At 44.7% G+C, this 26,303-nt stretch overlaps 5 protein-coding genes across 6 annotated transcripts; 2 read left to right on the top strand and 3 right to left on the bottom strand.

The window, feature by feature from the left end:
* Positions 1–7: 7 nt before the first annotated feature.
* Positions 8–4,719, top strand: gch2 (GTP cyclohydrolase 2). Its single transcript, XM_061810765.1, has 6 exons — positions 8–1,197; positions 1,843–1,952; positions 2,054–2,109; positions 3,657–3,688; positions 3,935–4,019; positions 4,096–4,719. Exons 1-6 carry the CDS (start codon positions 879–881, stop codon positions 4,220–4,222), a joined length of 729 nt encoding a protein of 242 aa, XP_061666749.1. The 5' UTR covers positions 8–878; the 3' UTR covers positions 4,223–4,719.
* A 118-nt stretch (positions 4,720–4,837) lies between these two features.
* cript (cysteine-rich PDZ-binding protein) lies at positions 4,838–8,911 on the bottom strand. Its single transcript, XM_061810768.1, has 5 exons — positions 8,617–8,911; positions 8,364–8,429; positions 7,979–8,033; positions 7,002–7,105; positions 4,838–5,753 (listed from the first exon to the last, which is right to left on the bottom strand). Exons 1-5 carry the CDS (start codon positions 8,630–8,632, stop codon positions 5,689–5,691), a joined length of 306 nt encoding a protein of 101 aa, XP_061666752.1. The 5' UTR covers positions 8,633–8,911; the 3' UTR covers positions 4,838–5,688.
* A 385-nt stretch (positions 8,912–9,296) lies between these two features.
* pigf (phosphatidylinositol glycan anchor biosynthesis, class F) lies at positions 9,297–11,042 on the top strand. 2 transcript variants are annotated; one of them, XM_061810766.1, is made up of 5 exons: positions 9,297–9,670; positions 9,965–10,056; positions 10,153–10,269; positions 10,389–10,497; positions 10,796–11,042. In XM_061810766.1, the coding sequence occupies exons 1-5, from the start codon at positions 9,443–9,445 to the stop codon at positions 10,907–10,909; spliced, it is 660 nt and encodes a 219-aa protein (XP_061666750.1). In that variant the 5' UTR covers positions 9,297–9,442; the 3' UTR covers positions 10,910–11,042. The 2 variants fall into 2 exon arrangements, with proteins under 2 accessions (XP_061666750.1, XP_061666751.1); XM_061810767.1 differs by lacking the exon at positions 9,297–9,670 and adding an exon at positions 9,679–9,873.
* A 3,075-nt stretch (positions 11,043–14,117) lies between these two features.
* Positions 14,118–17,805, bottom strand: LOC133495575 (cytochrome c oxidase subunit 7A-related protein, mitochondrial). Its single transcript, XM_061810400.1, has 3 exons — positions 17,621–17,805; positions 14,873–15,007; positions 14,118–14,645 (listed from the first exon to the last, which is right to left on the bottom strand). The coding sequence occupies exons 1-3, from the start codon at positions 17,795–17,797 to the stop codon at positions 14,502–14,504; spliced, it is 456 nt and encodes a 151-aa protein (XP_061666384.1). The 5' UTR covers positions 17,798–17,805; the 3' UTR covers positions 14,118–14,501.
* A 3,902-nt stretch (positions 17,806–21,707) lies between these two features.
* Positions 21,708–24,153, bottom strand: kcng3 (potassium voltage-gated channel, subfamily G, member 3). Its single transcript, XM_061810971.1, has 2 exons — positions 23,516–24,153; positions 21,708–22,353 (listed from the first exon to the last, which is right to left on the bottom strand). Exons 1-2 carry the CDS (start codon positions 24,151–24,153, stop codon positions 21,708–21,710), a joined length of 1,284 nt encoding a protein of 427 aa, XP_061666955.1.
* Between the last annotated feature and the right edge of the window lie 2,150 nt (positions 24,154–26,303).

The raw sequence follows: 26,303 nt of genomic DNA, 5'->3' as shown, positions 1-26,303 counted from the left end.
GGTCGTATTTGTCTGTTTTTATATAAGAATTTGAGAAGGGGCCTGAGACTTTTTAGTTGTACTGTAGACGTAAAGACGGCAGCTTTAAGATAGCCAATGTCGAGATCTAGTAAATATGTTTTTTTTTGTTATTAAAACGAAAAAAATGTAACCAACGAAGAATGACATATGGTACATTTTCCTTACCATCTGCAAATGATACACCAATGTCTATATTATAGTATAACTCAATGATAGATTGCTATACATTCTCCCTACCATATGACAATTATACACCTTGTGTGACTTATTTTTCATACTTTCAGTGATACAATGAATTTTTTTAATGGGAGCATGTCAATAATAGTGTTGACACGTGGTCTTTTCCTTACCTGATGTTAATTCTACGTTTGTTGACATTTTCTGTACCACGCGTCAATTGTGTTCTCTCGCTCTTGTTTTTAAATTACATTGAATAAATGTCAATAATGCAGTCGACTTGTTGTCCGATTATGGATATCGCACTCTGTGACACGGAGAGCAGCCCTTGCAAATTGTCAACCTTTCCACGTGAAGTCATGAGCCTTGCGTGTGCGCTCCCTGGGAAGTGGTGGACGACAATAATCCACAAGACAAATCAACACAGATCGATGATGATACACCCCGGATCAAGTGATGGGGAGGGGAAAAGGGGGGAGGCGGGGAGGGGGGGGGGTCATGGGAGTAAAATGGCCAACGTGACGGATGCAGTTCGGGTTGGATGATGATGATGTTGATAATGATGACGACGACGGTGCGTCCGGGGGTTGCTTGCTTTAAAAGGGGGGCAGCTGCGTGAAAGCAAGCACAGCACACAAACGCAACGCTCCTTCATCATCATCATCATCATCATCACCATCATGTCCATCATGAACGGCCACTGCAACGGGAAGGCGAGCGACGTCACCGCCGACGAGATCCACTGCAACAACTGCTTCTCTGAGCTGAGCGTCAAGAAGGCGGCGGCGGCGGCGGCGGCTGCGGCGCACCGCAAGCTCCACGAGGGCTCCCGCAAGGAGGAGGAGGACCAGTGCCGGCTCCCCGCCCTGCAGGCCGCCTACACCAGCATCCTGCGGGAGCTCGGCGAGGACGCCGACCGCCAGGGTCTCCTCCGCACGCCGCTGCGCGCCGCCAAGGCCATGCAGTTCTTCACCAAGGGCTACCACGAAACCGTGGACGGTGAGAACGAAGTCCAGCCGAGATTATTTCTGCTGCTGTACAATTCCACATTTCGGTTCAAAAACTAAGAATATTCTTGCACTATTTTACTCGTACGAAATTACTGCACTCAACTGAAAATTAACTTCCTTTGTTTGAACATCTCTTGCACAAGATCAAACTAACATTCTGCGATTTTCGAGAAGAATCACAATCAAATTGAAGTACTTTTTCCGTCCAACACTGTTCCATTGGGTGTCATTATATTGCACTATTTCCCATTTCAAAATAAAAGAACATCACCGTGCATCACTCGAGATGACATCATGAGTTCACTTGACGTCAATCGATTGCAGATGGTTACGACATGGCCGGTGCATTCTTCCCCTTGGAAAGAATTTCGCACGAGCTTATGAGCGACCAGTGCAATTCAATTCAAATGACTGTTTTTCTAGTTCACGTCATTTTTATTACTTAATTCCCTCATCCAATGTGAAGACGTCGGACTGCAAAGCAGTCTCGATAATCAAATGGTTTTGCGAAATGCTCGTCAGTTCTCTTCCCGAGTTCTGATCGTGGCCAATTGCGGCCCGGGGTAGCAAAAGCAGCGGAACTACCAAATTGGAAAAAGAAACGTGACATATTTCAATCTCGATGTTCCGCCAGACGTGCTGAACGACGCCATATTCGACGAGGACCACGACGAGATGGTGATCGTCAAGGGCATCGACATGTTCTCCCTGTGCGAGCATCATCTGGTGCCCTTTTTCGGAAAAGTGAGTTCCCCTCAGGACTCGGGTGACGGCAACTCCGGTCTGGAGTTTGGTTCCGCTTTGGAAGTCGGCTGACTGGGTTTCTCGCCCCCTTTCCCTTGTAGGTACACATTGGGTATATTCCCAACAAGAAAGTGGTGGGGCTGAGCAAGCTGGCGAGGTAATTAAAACACACACACACACATCGCGCTCGCCGCGTTAGTGTCGGCCCGGCGCGTTCTTCTGTTATTTCACGGCGTTGACCTGCCTAAACTCGCGTGAGAACGTTTCCTGTGGGAACCGCCGCTTTGTCATCACAGGTCCGTGCGGACGGGCGGCGCGGGAAGCTGGGCCGCGGTCGAGGGTCTGGCGTCGAACCGGGTGCCTTTCGGGTGTCGGTTCTTGATATGAAAACAGCAGACAAAAGAGCAGAGAGACAACAACAAAAAAAAAAAAAAGGGGGGGGGGATAATGAGGCAATACCAAAAGGTCAAATTCTGATGGAGAAGCGTGCAGTCAGGTCCACACCTCCGCCTCTCGCTGTCGTCCTTCGGCAAACAAACCGGAGTCACATCCTGTGTACACTCATGAAAGTTTGCGAGTCCCAAACCAGATTGGAACCAGTTTGGCCAGCGCTTCCCAACGCGGGACGCACGTTTTCCCACCTCCGTTGCCAAAGTCACGGCCCCATGTACTGATACGTGAAGAACGATTGTTTATTTTGCTTGAAAAATAGTCTCCAGTGTGCGATATTTTCAAATACCGTCACGAATGAGTTTGCAGTCATTTTTCTTGCCGTGACATTTTCCAGCCAGAGGGTGAGCTGCACTGTATTTGTTTGCAGATTAAACTAGTGCCTCAAAATCAACAATTCTTTTATGGTTTGTGTATAATGCTGGTACATCTCTGAACAAAATCAAAATTGGACGACATCTTTTTTTTTTTTTTTTAACTAGACCTCCACGACGCACCCAAACCCGGCTCACTTTTGGGTGATCCACCTACCAGTTGAGAAACTCTTGAGTTACACAATATTGAATATGAAATCTAATATCACAACAGGGGTGTCAAGCTCATTTTTGTCACGGGCCACATTGTAGTTATGGTTTCCCTCCGAGGGCCCTTATGGTGAAAGCAGAGAAATTCTGAACGGCCTCATCATATTGACACATGAAATCGATGACATTATCATTTATGATGTATGACAATTTGAAATGTCAATATCCAAGCCGCTCATCCTCGCAAGGGTTGCGGGAAAGCTGGAGCCTATCCCAGCGAGCTTCGGGGGAAAGGCGGGCTACACCCTGAACTGGTCGCCGGTCAGATATCGACACCATCACTGAACGGGAATCGATCCCACGCTGCCCGCACCGAAGGCAGGCGTTTGCACCACTACACCATCAGTGATTCCAATTTGAAATGTTGTGACATTTTCACAAGAATCAGATTTTGACACCAATGATTTGCCTTCCCGGGCCACATGCTCTCATGTGGCGGGCTGGAACTGACCCCCGGGCCTTGAGTTTGACACCTGTGCGTTACAAGGTCAACAGTAAGAAAAAAAAAAAAACAGGCAAGGAAAAAAACTGTCAGGGGGAGAAAAAAGAAGAAGAATTGAAGCAAGATTTAAGACAATAATCAGAGATAAGAGGAAACAAAACATTTGCATGATTGTCAGAGAGAAATGAAAATTTGATTTTGACGAGTCAAAAATTATTTTCCTTGCAGGATTGTGGAGATCTTCAGTCGGAGGCTTCAAGGTGAGGCACACCAGTGCAAAAAAAAAAAAAAAAAAAAAAAAAAGATCAGAAAATTAGATTACCATTCCCAAAATTGTGGTATAGGGTTAATCATTTGTTCGAGTTCACCAAAAGCTTTTGTCGGATTTCTCCGAACCGCCGAGAACGCAGACGGATTATCTTTGCGCCATTTGTCAACATCGGCTTTTACTTTGGAAAATTTTTTGCCACGCATTTATTTTGTTTGTTTTTTTTCTTCCCCCGCAGTTCAAGAGCGTCTCACCAAGCAGATTGCCACCGGCCTGTCCGAGGCCCTGCAGCCCAAAGGCGTCGCCGTGGTGATCGAGGCCGCGTGAGTACACGCAGGCGCGCGTGACGCACGCGATGGTCGGCCACGCTTCAACGCCGATCCCTTTTTCCCCGCGCAGGCACATGTGCATGGTGATGCGTGGCGTGCAGAAGATGAACAGCCGCACGGTGACCAGCTCCATGTTGGGGGTCTACCTCGAAGACCCCAAAACCCGGGAGGAGTTCCTGACCCTCACCCAGCACTGAGGAGACCTCGAGTCCGGACCCGTCAACACAAACCAAAGAAAGTTCACAAACCAAAGCTTGAAACTTTTTCAACGGCGCGGCGTTGATGATTTGTTACGTCACTGTGATTCTTGATGCCCCTCACCCTACGGCAATACACACACGTCAAAACATCCAAATAATTGGGATTCATGTATTCTTACAGTATGTGCAATTTTTCGGAGTTTTACTGCCCTGATGGGAATTTTATTGGTGCTTGTGCAAAGTGGTACTGTTTAAACCTTCCTCACTTCATTTATTATGTTATTATTAGTAGTCGTAATAATAGTAGCAGTAGCAGCGTCTGTTCTTTAGTCATAATTTGCATCTTTGTGCTACGGGACATTTGTATGATATAAACTCCTATTTTTGTACGAGTATGAAAAAGGAGGAGAAGGCTTCACGGATCGGATGAGTTTGCTGTTTTTTTTTTTTTTCGTCGTGTATTTTAATGGTTGTTTATCCAAATAAAATGCGTACAAACATCAAAAAGTTCTGGTCTCCTTCGTGGAACTTCACGATCCGGTGAAAGGAAGAAAAAACATTCACAGACGTGTATTAAAAGGGCTTTTTTTTTTTTTTTTTTTCAATACAAGATCTTTTTTCAATAGCTTGATATCATCTCCTCAAACTCAGGTGAGTTAATATTTGAGGGACAATATTTGACCATTAAGGGGTTGTGCCCCAAACGTGTTATTAAATATTTAACCAATTGGAACATCAATAAGTCTATTCAATATATATCGTGACATATTTTGAAATACAATGTGATTATAGTCGTCCCATTCAATGCATTTTATTTTTTTTATAGTATTTTTTTTCAAGTTTAGTTAATTTTTATAATACTGATTGCATTTTCTTATTGCTCAAATGAATTATTATTTGACAGCATTCCGATTTCAACATATTTTCCATAGTTCAATGATTTTTACCAAAACAATTTGTAATTTTAATGATTTAAAGACATTTTAAAATTCATTCATTTATTGTAGAATGTATTTGAGGTTTATATCAATAATTTAATTTCATAGATTCTTTTAATTGCTACCTTATCTGTTCATTTAATTGCATATTTTGAAATAAATAAAACAGGTCTTCCAATTATTATTTGAATGACTTTTTGAAGGAAGTGTTTTGAATAATTCTTTCCAAGGATTTTTTTTTTTAAATACATAGAAATACTTTTTTTAATAGCATGGCCTTTTTATTTTTCAGTGCCGTATTTTTGAGATAAGCGAAATAGGTCTTCAATTTTTTTTTTTTGTACTGAAGATTTTACTCAAAAAATAATCACATCATATACACATAAAAATCATACTTAGGGGGGAAAAAAAAAACCTACAACTCGTAATCGGGGTGTGTTACGCGCTAAGATAGGGAAAAGAGTTCAAGCGTGGCATGAGAGGACCGTGAGGAAGTCGGCGGGAGACGTACGCACTGGCGCACGATCACACTGACGTCTGCTTGTAGTTGGTGGTGTCGAGGACCTTCTTTCCGCACATGGCGCAGATGCCTGGGGGGAGAGCGACGGATGGAGCATGTGAAAGACATCAATGAGGTGCACGTGCTGTTGCTTGTAAAACACATTTTAGGGCAAACGTTGGGACAATGCGGGATTTGTTCACATGCGCAACTGACACTGCGCACACGCAAACTTGTGAGCGCGACCCGGGCGTCAGTTGACACCGCGTGCCCGCCGATTTGGACTCGGGCCGTGCGGAGTACGATGCATATCGAGCTCGCCGGCGGCGGTGAGTACAGAAAGAGGCTCGAGTTGCAAAATGTCGAGATTCGGAATTGATAGTGAATGTTGTGGTTGAGTTATGACAAATTGGAAGGAAAACCACTTGTGAGCATGGTCTGCAGCGAGTTACCTGCTCATGCTCTTGCTGCAAAAATGCGCTACAGTGCAGGAACATCCGTCCATCCATTTTCCTAGCCGCTTATCCTCACGAGGGTCGCGGGGAGTGCCGGAGAAATTTAGAGTGTCCAATTAATGTCGCATGTCTTTGGGATGTGGGAGGAAACCGCAGTGCCCGGAGAAAAGCCACGCGGGCACGGGGAGAACATGCAAACTCCACGCAGGCGCGTCTGGGATCGAACCCGGGACCTCAAAAATGTGAGGCCAACGCTTTACAGCTGATCCACCGTGACAACATTGAATAATCTCCGCAAAAATATAAAAATACATCACTAAACCTTGTGCCCTGTGGCTCACTGGCGACCAGTTCAGCGTGCAGCCCGCCTTTCGCCTGAAGTTATCTGGCTTAGGCTCTAGCGCGCCCGCGCTCTCGTGAGGATGAGCGGCTTGGAAAATGGATGGATGCCTAAACCACAGTTACGTTGAGTCGTTTGAAGGGGAACAAAAACACTAAAAGTCTTCATTTTATAAAAGAACTGACCTTGCCGTGCTAATACTTTTGAGGGACATGGAACATTCCGAGGCCCTCCCGGATGACCGAGCGTCTCACCCTCTCTCTTTTCAACATACGAGACGACGAATGGACAATCCGCTCCGCGCAATCGATTACGGGCGATTATTACAGCTATTCCTAATCTCACCGATGCGATTTTTTTTTTCTTAACAAGGTGGGGGTAAAGGATTACGCTTTTAAAATGCAATTTTCAATTTGGATCAAATATATGCTCAAGAGTGTGCATAATGCAATCAGACCAAAAACTATTCTCCCGCGGGCAAAAAAAAACGATTAGATGAGCTCTCTGAAAAATCTCTTCAGAGCTTAGGCCGCGATGGACCGACCTTTCTTGTAGGCGCAGCCTTGGCAGTAGTGCGATCCCGACTGATGGACGGAGCTCTTGCAGATGCGACACGTGGCGAAGCCGGTCTTGCTGTACGGGTCAAACCTGAAAGCGGGTGCGAGGGGACGAATCACAACAAGTTAGAAAAATGCCTGCGGATCGCTTACGGAATGCTGATAATGAAGCGTCGTTCTTTGCAGACATCTATTAATCTTTATCTGACACGCTGGGATTACTGATCGTCTCAGTGAGCATTCTGCACAGTGCCGTTGCGGTCATCTTTAAGCACGGCAACTCCTCGGGAAAGTACCGACGGTGCTGAGCTTTCTCGTGTTATCACCTTTCAGAACCCCCGCCATAGGCGAAAGGCCGGGAAAACGGGACGGGGACCATTTCGGTGGGATGCAATCAGATTCTGACGGCGTGATAAATTGCACAAAAATATTGTGGCACCAACTCTCGCAGCTGGTTGCAAACGTTCAGTTCGAGACGGTGTTACATTAATATGTGAACATTACATGAAATTTGACAAAGAGCGATGAGTGGCGCTATGATAAACATTATATAAGCGCTCCTTCCTCTAGCAGCCACTCTTCATAAGTACGTTTTGTATATCCTTCTACAAAGATGGGGTACACAAACAAATTTCATAAGGACTCAATTTGTTCACACCTCCGGCAAAAGGGGGTCATGTCACTTTCCCTGCACTACGGACTAAAAAAAATAAATTAAGAATTAAAAAAAAAAAAAACAGCTCATGGCGCTGATGGCAGCAAGTTCCTATGACTTTTTAAAAATCCAAGTACCTTAAAACCAATGCCAAGAGTTTTACCCCTCCCACAGTGAATGCAACCACCACCACACTTTGCCAAGTCTGCCTTTGCGGTATCCGGGGGTTAACCAACATTTTTTTAAATATTAAATTGTGCACAAATGAGGAGATCACGAGCCCCTCGGCTGCTAAAAAAAGACGCTCACCTGGCTTTCTTCGAAGTCAGCAGCTTGTTTTCATTCCGCTTGCGGCCGCCGCTCTCTGGAGCAAAGAGACATCTTTTATCATTCAACATCAGAATCAGCTTTATTTGGTCAAGTGTGTTAAAAAAAAAAAAAAAACAGCAGTCGGCGCTGCCCTGGTACGACATACAGAACAAAGAACAACAAAGCAGCAAGAACAAAGAACAAGAGACATTTCTATTTGTAGGAACTATTCCTTATAAGTCGTGCAAGTAATAGCAAAAAGCCGCTAACCAATAAAGGTTCATAATTCCCAAAGTATAGACAAAAAAAAAAAAAAAAACAGACATACGAATTACAACAAACTGGATGATTTGGACTCCACAGACGTGTGTAATCTCCTTCTTACCTATCGTATTTCGTGCTCCGTCCTTCCAAGTGTCCGGGGTGATGACTCTGCCGAGCTTCTTTTCGCCTAAAACAAAAACAAAAGTGAAGTCACACGCACGCAGTTATTTTATTGACACTACAACAACATTTCGGGACAGTTTGAGCTGGCTGACACGATAGCTGCGTTAGCTTCAAATGACCGGACGACGTCATTCGAGGACACAAACATTCAGCTCATATTTTAAAGAAAGACAGCCATTAGCTTCACTTACACTTTTCACAGACCATATTTCCTTTTTATTTGTGGCGGAGTTTGCTTCAAGCCGATGGGAATATTCTGTTATTTTTTATGAAGGCCTACTCTTACCACGCTAAATTCTCATTGTTTTGTAAACTTCCGTTTTTGATGACGCCCACTGATCGGATTGGTCAAATGCTACGAAATCCTGAAATATTATTGGCTAACATTTTTCTGGTTTGTAAAGACGAAAGCAGTAGATTCCGGTTTAAAATCCACTTATTTTCGGTGCATTATGTATTTAATTCAATAACTATATTCATCAAAATGTGACAAACAAAACATAGTCTATTAAAAAAAAGCATATCCGAAGGAGGTACGAAAACAAAATAGCAAGAGGCTATGGTCACCACGCCCAAATTATGGTGACGTCAAGTCATCCAATGGGTCAATGTTCTGATATTCCGAAATATGATTGGTCAATAGCTGTGTCGTTCAAAATTAAATGAAAGCGATTGATTATGACTTAAAATTTAACTTTATGTGCACATTTTTATTCAACACCACCACCAAAAATATTGAAATATACTTTGGAAAATAGTAAAAATTAACAAGACGGTGGGGAAAGAAAAGGTGTCCCCCAACTTCCGATTCATGATGCGGTCTACTCATCAGATTGGCCAAATGTGACGAGATTCTAAACTGTGATTGGCGGAAGCCTGGGCAACTCCATATTGACGGAAGTAAGGCGCAACCATCGATGGACGTATCGCCCGTGGTTGGTCTTGCTTTATTCGCCATTTTCAATTGTTAGCAACATTTTTTTTGGGGGGGGGGTTGGGGGGGTGTCTTTTATCACCATGTGGGACTACGAGATCCGAGCCATGGTGAGCACCCACGCCACCATCGCCCTCTCGGTGCTCGTGGCTACCGTCGTGCCCGCGGCGATCGTCCCGGGCTTTTCCGTGTACGGCACCCACCTGCTGTGGATCTACTCGGTTTCCGGGGCAGTGGCCGCGGTCAGCGTCGCCTTCTTCTGGCTGCTCGGCATCTCGCCGCCGACCAGGAAGCACACGATTGGGTACAAGGTCGGACAACACACCATCAAGACGACTACATTCAAGTAGACGTAGCATTTGTTGTTGTTCAAATAACACGTGTAATGCTATCGTCAAAATTCACCAAGGATGAAGAATGCAGCGTTCCATGTTGCAAGTGTAGTTTCACGAATTCAATCATCATTATCATCATATTGTTATTAATGTCAAGACATTTCCATTCGATTCCTTTGGTTAGTGGGGAATGACTCCTAACAACTAACTCTGGATCCAAGCAAAAAGTATTATTTATGGTGAATTAATGATTTTGACATCTTTGTCCAGTTGTCCAGGTTGATTCGTTCCTGCTTGTACTTCTCCCTGTCCTGCTTGTTCTTCCACACCGTGATCGTCCTCTACGGAGCTCCGCTGATCGAGTGAGTGGCAAAAGAAATCATGAAACGTCCCAAACTAAAATAGCCGTGAAATTTTTTTGGTTTGCTTGTTTGTTTTTGCGTGCGTCTGCGTTCCAGCTCGGCTCTAGAAACCTTCTCCCTGGCCGTGCTGCTGTCCTCGCTCACCACGCTCCGGTGTCTCTGCATCCTCGGCCCAAACTTCCAGGCCTGGGTCCGGGTCTTCAGTCGTCACGGGTCGGTATAAAACCGAAAAAAATGATAGAATTAAACCCCGACATTATGGTACCGCTGTACCTGGACCACAGTGTTTGAAAGAAACCGATGTAACGGGTTTGCCTGCCTTGGATTCACAGAGCGATGTCCGTGTGGGACACCTGCCTCCAGATCACGGTGGCCATGACGGTGTTGGGCGCCTGGGTGGGAGCCTTCGCGATCCCTCTGGACTGGGGCAGGGCGTGGCAGGTCAGCATATGCCCGTCAAACCCTCATCGAGTCACACCTCAAATTAAAGGTCTTGAGGCGGGCCTTGTAGGTCGCGTTTATTTGTCAAGTAGACTGTGGCGGGATGGTTTAATGGTGGAAAAACCTTTCCCGGGTACCTCCACCCACCAGTCGCTCACATAGATCGGTAGAAAAGATCACTCATCCCACCAGTTCTTTGTTTACTTTTTCAATTTACCATAACACGACAAAGTAATGACCAAAAAAAAAAAAAAACGTCTTCCATTCCTTGGTCTCTTATTTATTGATTTCATCCCAGGTTTGGCCCATATCCTGCAGCCTGGGCGCCACGTTGGGCTACTTGTCAGGACTGGTGGCGGCGCCGGCGTGGATTCACTACCATCGCAAGCAGCTCACCTACAAGTGTAAATAATGGACCGCCGCCGTATTCCTTTCACTGTTCCCTGTTATTTATCCGGATTCCAGACCCAAGGATGTCGCTAGTTGTGATGTCGGCTACCTTATTTTGTACTGTCCCTTTGACATGAATAAAAAGTCTTGCTTTACGTTCTCATTCGCTGCCTGTCACGCCAGACAATAGGCCAGGCCACGCCTTTTAAAGCCACAAATATAGCTGTACTGTAGAATGTGAGAATGGCGCCCCCAAGTGCACAAAAACAATAACTGCACTTCATGTTTATGTATAGTATGGGCTTTGGGGGGGGGGGGAGGCTTTACAATATAGAGAACTAATTAACCGTTTCTGGGCAGGGGTTGCAAATTTGCAACAGGTTTAATATAATGAAAAATTTTGAGTCCAGAGTATCATTTTCTGAAAATATCTGATTTTTATTTCTGCAAAATTTTATTTGGTCCAGGGAGGGTTAAATAAATACGTTAGCTATTCCAGATTTGTGGCGTCCTGGAATGTAACCCCAACAGTAAATATGTAACAATAATTTCAAGTCACTGAAACACGATGTGGTTTGAAAATTACCACTCTATTATATGGGCAATAAGTTACAGCATTTTATAATTCAGTTAAAGTTATAAAAGTTAAATTAAAAACAGCACCTTAACATATACAAAAACATTTTTTAAAGATTAAATGTAAATACAGTACAGGACTGAAGATATAGTCAATGAATCTTTCTTGTACCACTAGAGGGAGTCCGCATACCACGAGATAATTTCCCTCATAAAAATGAATAAAGATTATATACTCATAATGTAGAAGCAACCAATAAGGTAAAAAGAAATACATAACTCCAAAAAAAAGAATAAAAAGAAACAAAATGTTGGGATGGGGTTAAGTGACATTTGAACAATATGAGCAAAGTGTTAAGTATGAAGGAATTGCACCGCAGAAGAATCAGTGTCCTGATTGCTCAAGAGACAAACTCAGGAAGTGCAGTCGTTGTACGTATAAACGCACACAGCGTGACTGTACACACAGTCTAATATATATTGTCTGCTTTGTAGCGCCTGAAGGCACCGTGATGAATGCTGGTCTTTTTTTAAAAGCGCTATTAATCTCCCAGCACCCCCCCCCATCCTCAGGCCACTTTATTGGATTTGCAAACTCTAACCCAGATTTAAAACCCTACTTTGAAGCTCCAACTAGAAACCGTTAACCGTGATTTGACTCGCATGACCCTGCCACTCCAAAACCCCGACTTGAAATCCTGATCCGTGCTTGAAACCTTAATCCTGGCATTCAAACCCTTATCTGAAACCCTAACTTGACGCAAATATTCAACGTTCTAACCCTAAGTTTCGCGGGATTAAACTCCAGATATCGCTGGCGATACCAGTCAGTCCGCCAAACCGATCTGACCTAAGTGAATTTTTCGGAGGGCGAGTACACAGGTTGGACGTCACATCTTAAAGATGTTAGCGTTGCTGCTGATGGATTTGTGGAGAACGTTATTTATTCATTACGTTCTGAGGGCGAGCAGAGGAGATTTGTCTCTCCCTCGGTTCGCCGTTGCCAGCATCAATTTTGGCCGGAACCCAAGAACTGGCCCTAGAAACCAAGGAAGACTGAGGTTGTCACAGACTTGTCATAGAGACTTGGCCCGAGAGGCCCCAGAGCTCAGTGGTTAGAGCATCGGTTTGGTATACCAGGGTGTCGTGGGCATCCGGTGTTAAAAACTGTACCAAACAAATCTGAGACGTGACGCTGTGGTGACCCCTATCGGGACAAGCCAAAAGAAACTCATCGAGACTTGGTCCAATAGCTGCCAGAGATGTTCAAACCCTAGAACCAGTTTGACTTTGCGACATGAAATTGAGTAAACAGGTCTATCAAGAGCAGACCCACATCTAAGTCTTAAAAGCAATACCAGAAAAGACACATCAAGTCTTCCATTTTGTTTTAAAGCCACAATTTTAGGGTCATTTTAGGCTATTTCCAGGTCTCCTTTCATGACTTACTCAACCACAATATTCTTTTGAGTCGAAGCGTCAAGAGGGAGACTTTTCACAAGCGTCCACCCCACAGTTCCTCCATCTTGCGTCACCGCAGTCCACTCGAGCGGCCCTTGTTTTGCGGCAACAATGGCTCCCTTTGTCGCCGGCAGACAGGAGGGCTGCGCGACAACATGTTTGCTCAGCGGTAACGCGACACTCCAACTGTTAATGAAGCCTGGGGAGGACGCGCGGGGAAGCAAACAAGGGGGGAGGAGGGCGAGGCGGCGGGGGTGTGATGAGCGCGGAGGGGAGTGCGACACGGCAGCTTGAGAAAATGGAGGACGGGCGAGACTGATGATAAGATGACAAATGGGAAGAGCAACCTCGCTTAGCGTCTTCGCGCTCCACTTGTTGTCTATATTAATTCAATTTTTGATGCCGTGGATCTTTGTGCAACCAATATGCCCGATAAGTTGCAGCGCGTCCCCCGCTTGACTTTCAGCGAGCCGTCGTCGGATCAAACATTTTCACCAGCGGTGTAAATGGCGTGAATAAACAAGAGACATTTCCTACGCCCAGAGCCGAGCAGCCGGTGTTTACCGGGACTCAGCCGCCAACTTCGTTCAACAGAGACCACCTGTTGCTCCAGAGCCGCGTGACACGACCTTTTGCCCATTCTAAAAGTTGTACCGTAATTTCCGGCCTACGAGCCGCGACTTTTTTGCCCACATGCTTTCAACCCTGCGGTTTATGCGGTGATGCGGCTAATTTGTGCATTTTTTTTCTAACGACTGCAAGGGGGCACTCGAACGGAAAAGGTAAGAATGACACAGGTGGAATATATGCGCCGAGGAAGTGATTTTTTTACCGGCCTGTTAGCACCGAGTACCTGGTGTGTCTCGGTGATATTTACCAGTAAGTTTTATAATTAGCCCTATTCGCGTTAGTGCTAGTGTTAGCGCTGCACTAGCGTTAAACTCTTTCCATGTACCGTCTTTCTTTGTAAATATCTCGCGTTTCAAGGTGCGCACTCGCGTCTTTTATACAGTTGCGGCGTATGTATGTACCAAATGGTATTTCCTTTACAAGTGTACTCGGTGAGGCTTGTCAGCAGGTGCGCTCTTAGGCCGGGAATTACGGTACTTTTAGTCTCCCGTGAGGGAATTTGGCAAAGCGAGTCCAAACAGGAACCAGGGCGACGAGACAGAGGTAAGGAATGACAACCATGATTGATTTGTTTTCCCTTCAAATTTATTGAGTTTCATCTTTTTCATAGAAAAAAAGAAAACTAGACATTTTTGTGGGGGGGGTTTGTACTAAATAAATTGTTCACTTTTGACATTTCCAAGAGGTGTCACAGAGGGGAAAATGGAGGCTCAGGGTTGGGTCGACATACTGAGCGGCGAGTTCAAAAGCCGGTTCTGCTAAGCGGTACGGGTCGCCTTTGGTACAGTCCCATTTTTGGCAGTCTTCTCGTGTCAATAACACGGCCCCCGATGTCATTTTCTGGGAGTTTGTCGCCATACTATTCTAAACCGTACCGAACCGGGCCGTTTGGCGGGAAACGTGGCAAAAAAAAAGTGTCGAGTGAGAATCCGGTTCGCGAGCGCCGCTCACTTGTTGTTTCTGGGCTGGGCGGCGATGTAGAGCGCCACCAGGCAGTAGAGAGCGCCCCCTACGGTCAGGGCCATGGTGGTGCGGTACAGCAGCCGGTCGGGGACGCCGCGCTTCAGGTGAACGGGGATGCCGTCAGATGTCTACAATATACGATTAAAAAAAAAAAAAAAAAAAAAAAGCAAACAAAAAGTTTCTCGGCTTGAGTAAAAGAAATGTCGCAATTAGAGTGAAACATCAATAGTCAAATTACTCTCGTGTTATCGATCGTGCCGCTCCCCTCGGTGGTCCGTTCGGGATTGATTCACGAGGGCCAAATGGAAGGGAAAACTTGGGAGTGAAACGTCTTGCTTTTGCAATGCGCAATTACCTGGAATATCCTCTGCAAGTCGGGTACCTTGTTGGCCCCCAAGTACTCCATCACGGGCCCCGCTTCCGACACCACTTTGGTGGGGGTGGCAAAGATCATGGAGGAGGATTCGGCCGGCGCGGCCGGCCTCAAACCCTGCACGATGAAAGCAGCGCCAGTCAGACAATGTTTACATTACACGTTACGACAAGTGTGCCACGCGCGTTTCAGCCACATTTAGCAGTAACGGTTAGATTCCAGCGTGGTTCTTATCTGCCGAGCGGGTTGCAGGTGTGACCCATGCACAATCTGGCTGTTACACAAGTCGTGCTAGTTGTTTACATTCACCTTTTCGTGAGATAGTTTTTAAAAGAAATAAAATCTTATTTGTTCTTGAACGAAAAGTGGATTTTTTTTTTTTAGAATACAGCCTAGTTTTAAGAGCCCAGAGGCATCTTACAAAACAAATAAAAAGGTGTGATACTACAAAACTAAAGCTGCATTTTTTCACTTCACGTGTGAAAGTATTAATTTCTTCTTTCGTCAGGCGTTGGGTTTAATACCATAATATCACAATTTTAGATACAACTATTTCCCCCCTAATTTTTACCATAACAAAATACATCTAAATACTGTTTTCATTTGGGGAGGAGGGGGTTACATAATTCATTCCTGGTGCATTTAGGGCACAGGTATCAAACTCAAGGCCCGGGGGCCAGATCCAGCCCCCCACATAATTTTATGTGGCCCACGAAGGAAAATCATCTGTTTTCGACTTCTGTGATTCTTGTGAAAATCTGTGACCCAAATTTCAAATTCTCATACAGCATAAATGATATCATGAGATGTAAGAATTATTGTGTTTACCAAACATGAACAATTGTAAAAAAAAACAACAACAAAAAAAAACACATTAACCTTGATTTCTGATTTCAAAAATTACTTCATAAATTTTGGGTGTTAATAGGATGAGGCGATTGAAGATTTTTATGGTTTTCATAGCAAACCTCTGAGTTGAACTGTAACTACAACGTGGGCCACGACAAAAAAAATGAGTTTGACACTGATGATTTGAGGGGTCACCATAGTAGTAGTTCCATTATTTGGGATTTTGGGCGGGGGTCGGGCTGGGTCCTTGTTAAGGGTCAGTGGAAGCTAAAGCGTGAGAACCCTTGCTTGCCTCTTCAGTCAATAACAACGGAGCTGCGACTTTCACGCATGATACCAGTCGAACTTGCATTTCTTCACCTTTCTGACGGACAAAACCATAGCGGGTTTGTGCATTCGGATAATTAAATGTTTGGTGAAGTCACGTGTTAGCTTACACACAGGGCAGACGGCTGCTTAAAAAAAAAAAAAGTCTGAGAACAGGGGCAAAAATGACTTCTTTTATGCTGTTGAGTACATCTCAGCCTGGGGAGGTGACCGAATTATGTGTGTGTGTAAGCAGATGGTGTTTAAGCAGGGGAATTAAATGTGGCATATTGACATGCAAGTCTGATGAAAGAGTATTTAAATTAGGTATTTTGGGAAGGGGGGGTGACTTACTAAACTTCAGAAGCACATCTGTTTTCATATTTATAGCGGTAAACCATCAGCATCCATTTTGTCGCAAAGGAAATATAGGCCACAGCTTCTTTCTAAGCAAGCCCCAACATTGGTGTGCCTGAAATAATGACGTCGTCACATGACCTGCCTGCAAAGATGATAATTACGGTGTGCGAAGGCGACAGGAGGAAGGTGCCAAGATGCAACAACTTCGCAGCCGTCGTGACGCGCAGGCCTCAAGCTAACCTGAATAAAAGGGATCCGCTTTTCCCCCACCAAAAGTTATAGTAACCTTTTTTTTTTTTTTTTTTATCTGTCAACTATCAGAAATGCTAGGAGATTTGTTGTTTCAAGCGACAACAAAAATGGCATTAAAATATGCAACGCAGAGTAAAAGCAGCGACTTTGCTTCAGCCTTTTTCATAATCAAATTATTTCTATAATTATTTTAGTCATACGAGAACTAAATGTAAACAGTTTACTTGGTCAAAACATGAACTCAATGGTGAGAACAATTTGGGCGATGGGGAGGGGGGCAGATACAAACAGCATCTCCATATTATTGTTATTAATTTGTCATTAAACAGCATTACGTAGGGCATACGTTTTCTTTTGGCACTTACTTTCCAACGTGAATATAAAATGGGGAAAATTGTAATTGAGAATGTTTCGCTAGACTAACACCGCTATCATATAATGAAGGGGGTGAAGTGTGGGGTGGAATAAAATAGGAAAGGGTTTTGTTTTTTTTAAAGGTCAAATATGACAAGGACACACCTGGTCGGGATTGAATTTGAAATCACTCAAAGGACATGTGATGTGAGATAACCTTTACAAACAAAAGGTGGGAGAAAAGGATTAATCTGGTATTTTGTCCTTTCATTTGTCAATGATGAGGAGAAAGCAATTTGACATCTTATATAAGTCTTGAATTCAAGTTTAATTATGCTGCACAAAAAAAACCCAGGCCAATTTACAAGATAAACGTGGGGATGGCGATTAACACGAAGTTAATCATACTAGTTTACCCTAAAACGTAAGAGTGAGTGGAAAATAACATATTTGTGAAGAAAAAAAATCAGTTTTTAGCTGGTTTAGTGCGTTGATTGTCGAAGATGTTGCATGATTTTAAGCAGGCGAGGACGCAAACGAGCCAGGCGATATGAAGGTCACCGACAAATGTGACCGTCCGTCTTTTCAAACACCCACTTAACAGCTCACCTGGGGGGCGTAGGCCGTTGACGGAGAAGACCCCGCGAGCTTCTGCGTGATACCACTGAATTTGTAATACATATTTTTCTGTTCGTGGGAGACCGACGACCCAATACGGTGGTCACGACAGAAAACACCCGGCGTAGAGGTCTTCCTTCTTCCTGCGTCGAGGGAAAATGACGTCATAGTCAGGTGACTCCACTCTGCCTTTGTCATTGGAGTGCTGAGAACGCCACACAAAAAACTAAAAAATATTTAATTTATTTACAATAAAACATTTTAAAAAAAGACAGTGTACTTTTTTGATAATTTGATCCTTTATTCATAAATAATACCCACACATACAGTATAGGCAAAAATACAGAAGTACCGAACCCTAAGAGTTTTGCGAATGCATTCTACATTTGTAAACCATTTTAAGCACAAATGTGTGCATAAGTCAATTAATGTTTGTCAGTAGTGTTACAAAATATGACTGTATCATGAATTAAAGTTCAGATTTGCCTTACAAAGAACATAAAAGTTAACAAATGACATCCAAAGCATCTAAATAACCCTCCCAAAATATTAACTATAAAATAAACACACCGCTCCATATCACTCGACTAATGAGAAAATGAGTGACTTGTGAAGTTTATGAAGGAATCGTGTCTTTTCTTTGTCTGTGCATTAAATTGGTTGCTGCACCTTGCAGAAAATATCACCCAACTCTTGATATCACCACCACTATCATGACACAACTATAGAAGCCAAATATAAAAATGTATCATAAAAGTAAGAACGCCACTCATTCCCTGTACTGGTTTTGAATGTTTTTTTTTCTCAAATAAAATGACAAAAAGCGAAAAGCCTTTGAGATTTTGATTATATCTTGTATGAATACGAGTTTGGCTCTGACCAACCAATCAGAGCGAAGAAAAATTTTGACATCATCGAGGGCCAGCGCTCTGACCATGTGTGGACAAATATGAAATCATTGGTCATATAGTTTAAGTTAAATCAGCAAGCACTACTAATTTTGAAGGCCGTGGGCAGACTAAAGTGACATGGCGACACATGGAGGGCAAAATGTCATTGGATAAACAAAAAAATCCATCATTTACATGTGCAGGAAGCTACCAAGAGATGTGATTTCAAAATGAAGGGAAAAGATTATTATTACTATTTCATGGAGAAAACATTACAATTTATGTTCTAAATATATATTGGTCAGTGCTTCTTTCTAAAAGTGTTTCAGCCTGAAAATTTTGAAAAGAAAGACTGCATTGATTTGTTGACACCCAATTGCAGCTCTCAAAGGTGCAATTTGCAATAAGTAGAGTACACAGCACGATTCTCAACAATTGCTTTTTATTCTTACAAAACTATTGGAATACATCACAACTGGCAAAAAAAGAAAAAGAAAAAGTGTTTGCTGCGAGGCTATCTGCTGCACCATCGATAACAAGATACAGTACTGATTATATACTCTTGTCACATTTATGCTACTCGAAAAGCACATTGGGGGGGGGGGAGTACAACACAAAGGATATCGACGCGGCAAGAGATGAAAAATTGACATAAATACAAAGAGATGAACTCCAGTCTGATCTTTGATTGATGGCGACGGCGAGGCAGTAGACCGCGGTGTGGGTGTGAGGTGTCGGATTGTTTAGTTTGGGACCGTGTGAGGCTGTTCATTAAGCGGCCGGCGTGATTCATGGAACGTCACAAGCTTTGTCGGCGTGCGCGTGATGTCATTTTTCCACTCGTAGTGCAACGACGGCTTGTGTGCGTGTGTTGACGGCATGTAGTCACACACACATATCAACGGCCTCTAAACTTGGCACGGCGCAGGAGGAGGTTGCCGTGGAGATGAAAATACTAAAAAAAAAAAATGCTTCCCTCGCTCATATTGGCACAAAAGGAGAGAATAAATACATGTTTTGAACATTCACTTCACACTTTCCAGCTCATTTTTATTGTTTGAATTTGACAAATTCTGGTTCCGCCTGTTGCATCTGCCTGTTGGTTTACATGAGTTGAGACCCTCCCCCCCGTAATACAGCATGTGTGCATGTACCGAATGTGGCCTCCTTCCGTCCTCACCTCTATACATGCTCAATGTATTTAGGTCAGACATCACTCTTGTGCACAGGCCCTGACAAAGTGAATGGCTCAAGGCACACATTGTTGTAGCCATGGCGACACAGTGTAAACAATCAGCCGCGGGGACGACCGGCTCGGTCTGCTCTTTAATAAATAATGATTTGTGTGCTTCTGAGGGGCATGCTCCCACCATAGCAGGCCATTTAAAAAGTGACTCGAGACAGATTTCCCCTTCTATTTCGAGTCATTCTGTTTATTTCTATTGTGCAAGGGGGAGGTTGTCATCAACAAGTGGCAAGAGGAGCGATTTCATGAGCTCATTTCATGCTTTGGATGTTTGAGATCAGTCAACTGGAACCGTTTACTGCCATTGGCGTATATATCCATCCATCCATCCATCCATCCATCCATTTTTTACCAAATTCACGAGCAAGTTACGGTTGTAAAATTATTTTTTGTAAATAAAAGACCTGAAATTACTTTACAGGATGTGCACCAAAATGTCCATCCATCCATCCATCCATTTTCTTAGCCACTTATCCTCATAAGGGTCCCAGCTGTCAAAGGGCAGGAGGCGGGGTACACCCTGAACTGGTTGCCAGCCATGGCGACAAACAGTCACACTCACAATCCCACCTAGGGGCAATTTAGAGTGTCCAATGAATGTTGCATGTTTGAGGAAACCGGAGTGCCCGGAGGAAACCCACGCAGGCACGGGCAGAACATGCAAACTCCACACAGGCGGTGCCGGAATCGAACGCGGGTCCTCAGAACTGTCAGGCCAACGCTTTACCAGCCGAGCCACCGTGCCACCTCTATTTCCAGTCATTCTGTTTATTTCTATTGCGCAAGGAAGAGATTTTCATCAATAAGCGGCAAGAGGAGCGATTTCATGAGCTCATTTCCTGCTGTGGATGGTTAGATTTGTCAACTGGAACCGTTTACTGCCACTGGGGTATATATGCATCCATCCATCCATTTCTTTGCCGCTTATCCTCACGGGGATTGCGGGAGGTGCTGGAGCCTATCCTCGCTGTCAACAAGCAGGAGATGAGGTACACCCTGAACTGGTTGCCAGCCAATCGCAGGGCACATCGAGACACAAAAAACAGCTGGGGGCAATTGAGAGTGTCCAATTATTGTTGCTTGTTTTTGGGTTGTGGGAGGAAACCGGAGTGGGGGGAAGCCACGGAAGAGTAAATTCAGAGTTGTAAAAACCACCGTAACGAGTGACAGATACCTTTAGATGGCAGCTTTGTGTTGCTTATTATGTGAGATCAGCAAAGGTTTTGAGTTGAAGATAAAGATTGGGAGGTGAATCTCGGCTTGTCATGTCAATAATGACGGCGAGAATCATCAATGGGTTGGAAATCGGACACGTTTAAGCACATGACGCTTGGTATAAACAAGGTAGCAGTAGGTAATAGAAAGTGTGTACTGCTATCGTACGAAAAGATGACGCAGTACATGGAGTGAATGACGAACGCCATGTAAAATAGCTGCTGACGTTCAACTCAAGCATTGCAGTGAGTCAGCATTGCTCACGGCACTTTTTTCCCCTCTGTATATCTAAATAAGTTATTATTTCGGGGTCGAAAGCTCTTCCTCAGTCTTGTTTTTGTTTTTCTCTAGTTTGAGGTATGACAAAAGCGAAAAACATTTGCATCAGAGTCCCTGCTCTGCTTAAACCCTTTCCCACCCTTTTCCTGGTCAGAAACTGACTAAAGAATGTCAAAAAAGCTACAAACTTTTTATTCTGGTCAAAGAAGTGAGTCTATTCTTTTTTTATTTGATGGATTTGGTCCTTATATTTTCCCAAAATTTTCTGGGATCGAGTCGATCAAAAAGGTCGAAAACGATTGGCAAATGACTGGCATCACGTTACAACAAATGCATGACATGTCTCAACTGTGCGCGTGCGTGCCGTGGACAATTTTTTTTTCCTCCCTGGATGATTTCCAGTCGTTCAGTTTATTTCTATTGTGCGAGGGATCCAGGGCAAAAATGTTCAGTGCAGCATTTCCGTAGAGAGGCTGCGAGCGTACCTGGCCGAGCGCAGTCTGAGTTCGTGGTAGCACTGTACAAAACTGTGGTAGATGAACGTGATGGGCAGCGCCAGGAGGACGATGCCGCTCACCACGCACATCCCCCCGAGAACACGCCCCCCGACGGTGATGGGGTACACGTCCCCGTAGCCTACCGTCGTCATGGAGATGATGACCCACCAGGCGGCGGCGGGAATGCTGGCGTAATCCTGGTTGCGCGCGCCCAGGTCCAAGCCGTGCTCCAGCAACTGTGCCAGGGCGCTGTAGATTGCCATGGCGACGCAGACAAACACCATCAGCATCACCATCTCTCGGTAGCAGCGTCGCAGCGTCAGCCCCAGCGTCTGCAGGCCCAGGAAGTGCCGGGCCAGCTTCATGAGCCAGAACACTCGCATCATCCGCAGCACGCGCAGGAACACGCCCGCCACGCCGAGCCCGGCACCTGGCATCCCCGCCCGGGCCATCGCCATGGTGACGTAGTACGGCGTGATGGCCACCACGTCGATGATATTGAGCGGCCGCCGGAGGAAGTCCCACTTGTCCCGCGCCACCAGGAAGCGCAGGATGCACTCGGCCGTGAACCAGCCGATGCAGACGGCCTCCACTATCCTGTAAACAGGAAAAGAGACACGCGTTACCCGCGACGGCGTTGAGACAATCAGTCTGTCGGCTAATTATGCGATACGAGGAAGTGGAAGATGAAGGACGAGAAAATTGCCGGGATTCGAGCGCGGCAGGGGTCGAGGGAAGACAGAAATGGGGGGAGAAGGGTAACACGTTCCCTGGTGCGTAATGACTCCATTGATTAGACGGGCAATTACAAGTGAATTAGGCCCATGCGCAGGCACACAGGCAAACACAATTAGGCCAAACGGCATCACGGATCCTCACAACAACAAAAAAGTAGAAAGTTCACGTCACGTTATCGAAAGCGGACTCCCCATTTCGGCATATACTCCAATTTAAGACCCTGAATCGCATTCGTGATTGGACATTTTAGCTGAAACCGTGCAACGAATAGGAATCGTAGAGTCGTCAAGATGGTAGAACAGCAGTCCAGTGGCTGAAGGGTTGACGGTTGGAATCCCAGATCCAACTGTCAGCTGTCAAAGTGTCCTCGGACAAGGAATTGAGCCCTGATCTCCTCCCGGTGGAACTGCTGTGGCAACTGCTGTCCATTGGGTGTATGAATGTTTGGAATGATATTGGGAATGTTCGTGTGTGCGGGCAGTCATAAATGGGTGTGTCTTGATTTTGGATTTGGAGAGGATCCATGCGTCTCTGGTCGTGAGTTCCAAAGATTGGGGGGGAGAGGGGGGGGGGATGTGTCCCTCACGGTAGATGGAGCATCTGTACCTTTTATGTGCAATACATCTTGATGAAATCAATATGTGAGCACATTTTTAAAAAATATATTTCCCTCAATTTAAGCACAATGCAAATGGAAGATTTGTCCATAACGTTACAATAGCTAACAATATCAAAACTACTTTTTTATGAATTAAAAAAAAATAATAATCAAATTTTTGATGAATATTAAGCCCTACTATCTAATCTATTGACTTGAAGAGCTGCATATTGGGAGATTTAGCATCGTCCGTTGGTTTTCGACGGGAGATTCCCAACCAGTGTGAGATCATCAGGTGTGTGGCTGGAAATTATTCAATTTCACCACAGCGGTCTGATAAAAGTGAGATTTTTTCGAATGTGGCTCCATCAAGGCTGGGAAACACGCGTCTCCCTCCGCTATAATGGATTGCTCCCAAATTACCTGTGCTCCTCTACTGTGTTTCTCTTTGCAGTGTCCCAGTCGGGCAGCGTACTGGCGCACAGCATGACCATGGACACGATGACGAAGACCACGGACACGGTGGCCAGCAGCTGCGCCCCGAGCGACGAGTTGGGCTCCTCGAACGCCCTGCGCGCCCTCTCCATCCACTTGGCGCGCCGGGTGAGCTGCATCACCGCCACCGGTTCGCCCACCAGACTCCGTGCGTCCTCCACGGCGGCGACGTCCACCACCTGCTCGGAGAGTCCGACCTCGGACAGCCCGACTTCGGACAACCGCTCGTCCAGGCGCTTCTGGCAGCAGGAGTCCAAGTGCGCGCTCTCCAGGCCCCAGTAGAGCATCTCGCTGTAGAAGGACAACTCGCACACGCCGGGCACGAAGCGCAGTTTACCGGAGCGCACGTAGAGCATGATGAAGACGAAAGCCTGCGCGTGGCGGTCGAAGAAGAACTCGTTGCGCTCGCGGTCGTAGTCGTCGCACAGTTCCAGGACTTCCTTCTCGCTGGCGCACGCATGGAGGCGGCTGACGCGCCTCAGAGGGAAATCCCGGATCACGTCGCGGGTGAAGGCGTAGCGGGTCCCCCCGACGTTCAGCACGCAGATGCTCTTCCCGAACTTCATGGCTCCTTCCTTCCTTCCTCCCTTCCTTGCTTCCTTCAGCGATTCCTTACTGGTTCCATGGCGGATGCTGGGACACTTGCCTGCCGGGCGAGTCTCCCCTTGCTGCTTCCTTGCCCCCCTCAGGGCGTGGTTAGGTTCCGAGTGGAGTTGGAGTGAAGTCGGTCGGTCGGTTGGTCTTGCTCCCTGCTGCTCTGCCCTCCTCTCCTACAGCCCGGGAGAAGACCATCTCTCGCTATCTCTCTCTCTCTCTCGCTATCTCTCTCTCTCTCTCTCTCTCTCTCTCTCTCTCTCTCTCTCTCTCTCTCTCTCTTCTCTCTCTCTCTCTCTCTCTCTCTCTCTCTCTCTCTCTCTCTCTCAGTCTACCCAGGGCCAGAGTGAGAGCCAATCCCATTACTGAAAAAGTCACACACATTGGTCCATAGACTGGATGCGTGTGTGAGTCTTGTTATGCATTGAGATACGAGGTTAATTTATTTTCAAGAGCGCAACTCAAAACACAATCTTTCCCCCAAAAAATGGAAATGGCATTAATCTGCTCCAGCCTCACCGACAAAAAGAAAATCCCTTGAAATATGATTTCAGGAGATTGTACTTTATAAAAACATACATTCATTACATGATTATGTAGAATGTAAAAAATTCAACAGTTTTTGCCACATTTTTTGCATCAGTTCAGTGTACATTGTGCTGCTCCTTCTGTTTCGTGCCAGTAGTTTATATACAGACATGACGATATATATTCAGCTTGTCAAAACAAGTCGTAGTAGTATTTTTTCCTTCTCACGGAAGATAAATAATATATGCCTGTGAGTACTGTAATGTCTGTCAACATGTGTTGGCCCATCATTTCTGTTCCAGTATCTATTTCTTCAGGGGTCATTATAAAGCAATATTGGTGGAATTCCTCAGCTCATCCATGGCATTTTTTTTGTTTGTATTAATCTTAATGGACTTATCTCAAGGAATGTAGTTGCTTTAAATGCAAAATATGCAATTCACTTTGTTTTGTTTAGTCGGACGGAGACCTTCAACTCAGAGTGGCATTAAACAGATTGAGGGTTGCCGTTTGTTTCCAGGTGTGGTTGGTGAACAAACGTCCTGCATACAAACCAGTTTTTCACCTGTCTGAAGGCAAAACAGCTCACTGCCCATGGAATGAGATTATCTTTGGAGGCGAGATGTGATCACATTGTGTGGCTGTTAAGATTTTTTTTTTTTTTTAATTCAATCAAACTCCAGCCTGTGTGTTGCCACGTGAATCCAATTTGCCGAGCAATGAAATTGTTTCTTTAATCAGATTTTTATGTTTTTTTTATGTTGCAATGCTTTCATGCGTACCAAATAAAGTGTCCATTGGATGAGCACGATGGATATAAAAAGTCTACACATCCCTGTTTAAGGGCCAAGTGTTTGTTATGTGAAAAATTAGACCAGGATACATTTTTTAAAAAGCTTTTTCGTCCATTAACGTGACCTTTAACTTTTACAACAGTTTAATTAAAAAAAAATATTTTCCACATGTAGTGAGAAGAAGCCATACAGAAATGTGGCTTGATGGATGGAAGTAAAAATAACTGTCATAATGCAGTTGCATAAGTGTGCACACCGTCTTATAACTTGGAGGTGCCATGTGTTCAGAATCACGAATGACATTAAGATTTCAGTTGAAGGGGAGTCGGTGCTTTTGATTAACACCAGCTGTTCTAGGAGGCTTTTATTGATATTTTTGCTGTCTAACAGAAGCCTGGAGGTCTTTTGCTAAAAGTAACTCCTATTTGGAGCTGTTAATAATTCAACCTATAATGTCTCAGGCCCAAATTCCCACTTGGATTGTATATAATTGACAGCAAAAAGGTATTTTGTGTACTTTAAGAACTTTTATTCAAGTACAGGAGTTGGAGTTAGGTACCTAAGCACTTTTCACAGTCTGTATGCGGTCACATGTACTTTATGTATTGGAGTAATATCAATAACAGCACTACTGGACTTCATTATTATTCTGATTTATTTTTACTCAAGTAATAAGGTGACTTTGCACTTTCTACGAAGAACATTGTACTTTTTACCCAGGTATCCCTTGTAGGCACATTACTGCCTAAAATGATGCACTTCATTGTCGTTACTACTGTTATTACGTGTTGTTTGGAAGT

This window comes from Syngnathoides biaculeatus, chromosome 22 (assembly GCF_019802595.1).
Source record: "Syngnathoides biaculeatus isolate LvHL_M chromosome 22, ASM1980259v1, whole genome shotgun sequence".
Lineage (NCBI taxonomy): Eukaryota > Metazoa > Chordata > Actinopteri > Syngnathiformes > Syngnathidae > Syngnathoides > Syngnathoides biaculeatus.
Note: the sequence above shows the minus strand (reverse complement) of the source record. Positions and strands in the feature narration are given on the sequence as shown.

Bases quoted from the DNA above. Each gene is read 5' to 3' on its own strand.
- pigf (XM_061810766.1), top strand. From the start codon at position 9,443: ATGTGGGACTACGAGATCCGAGCCATGGTGAGCACCCACGCCACCATC. The intron at 10,057-10,152 runs GTGAGTGGCAAA...TCTGCGTTCCAG, and splicing joins TACGGAGCTCCGCTGATCGA to CTCGGCTCTAGAAACCTTCT. The intron at 10,270-10,388 runs GTCGGTATAAAA...TTGGATTCACAG, and splicing joins CGGGTCTTCAGTCGTCACGG to AGCGATGTCCGTGTGGGACA.
- kcng3 (XM_061810971.1), bottom strand. From the start codon at position 24,153: ATGAAGTTCGGGAAGAGCATCTGCGTGCTGAACGTCGGGGGGACCCGC. The intron at 22,354-23,515 runs GTAATTTGGGAG...TCCTGTTTACAG, and splicing joins AACACAGTAGAGGAGCACAG to GATAGTGGAGGCCGTCTGCA.
- cript (XM_061810768.1), bottom strand. The intron at 8,034-8,363 runs GTAAGAAGGAGA...TCTTTGCTCCAG, and splicing joins CGGAGCACGAAATACGATAG to AGAGCGGCGGCCGCAAGCGG. The intron at 5,754-7,001 runs GTCGGTCCATCG...CTCTCCCCCCAG, and splicing joins AGGCTGCGCCTACAAGAAAG to GCATCTGCGCCATGTGCGGA.
- gch2 (XM_061810765.1), top strand. From the start codon at position 879: ATGTCCATCATGAACGGCCACTGCAACGGGAAGGCGAGCGACGTCACC. The intron at 2,110-3,656 runs GTAATTAAAACA...TTTTCCTTGCAG, and splicing joins GGGCTGAGCAAGCTGGCGAG to GATTGTGGAGATCTTCAGTC. The intron at 4,020-4,095 runs GTGAGTACACGC...TTCCCCGCGCAG, and splicing joins GCCGTGGTGATCGAGGCCGC to GCACATGTGCATGGTGATGC.
- LOC133495575 (XM_061810400.1), bottom strand. From the start codon at position 17,797: ATGACGTCATTTTCCCTCGACGCAGGAAGAAGGAAGACCTCTACGCCG. The intron at 15,008-17,620 runs GTGAGCTGTTAA...TTCATCGTGCAG, and splicing joins CAACGGCCTACGCCCCCCAG to GGTTTGAGGCCGGCCGCGCC. The intron at 14,646-14,872 runs GTAATTGCGCAT...CGTATATTGTAG, and splicing joins ACTTGCAGAGGATATTCCAG to ACATCTGACGGCATCCCCGT.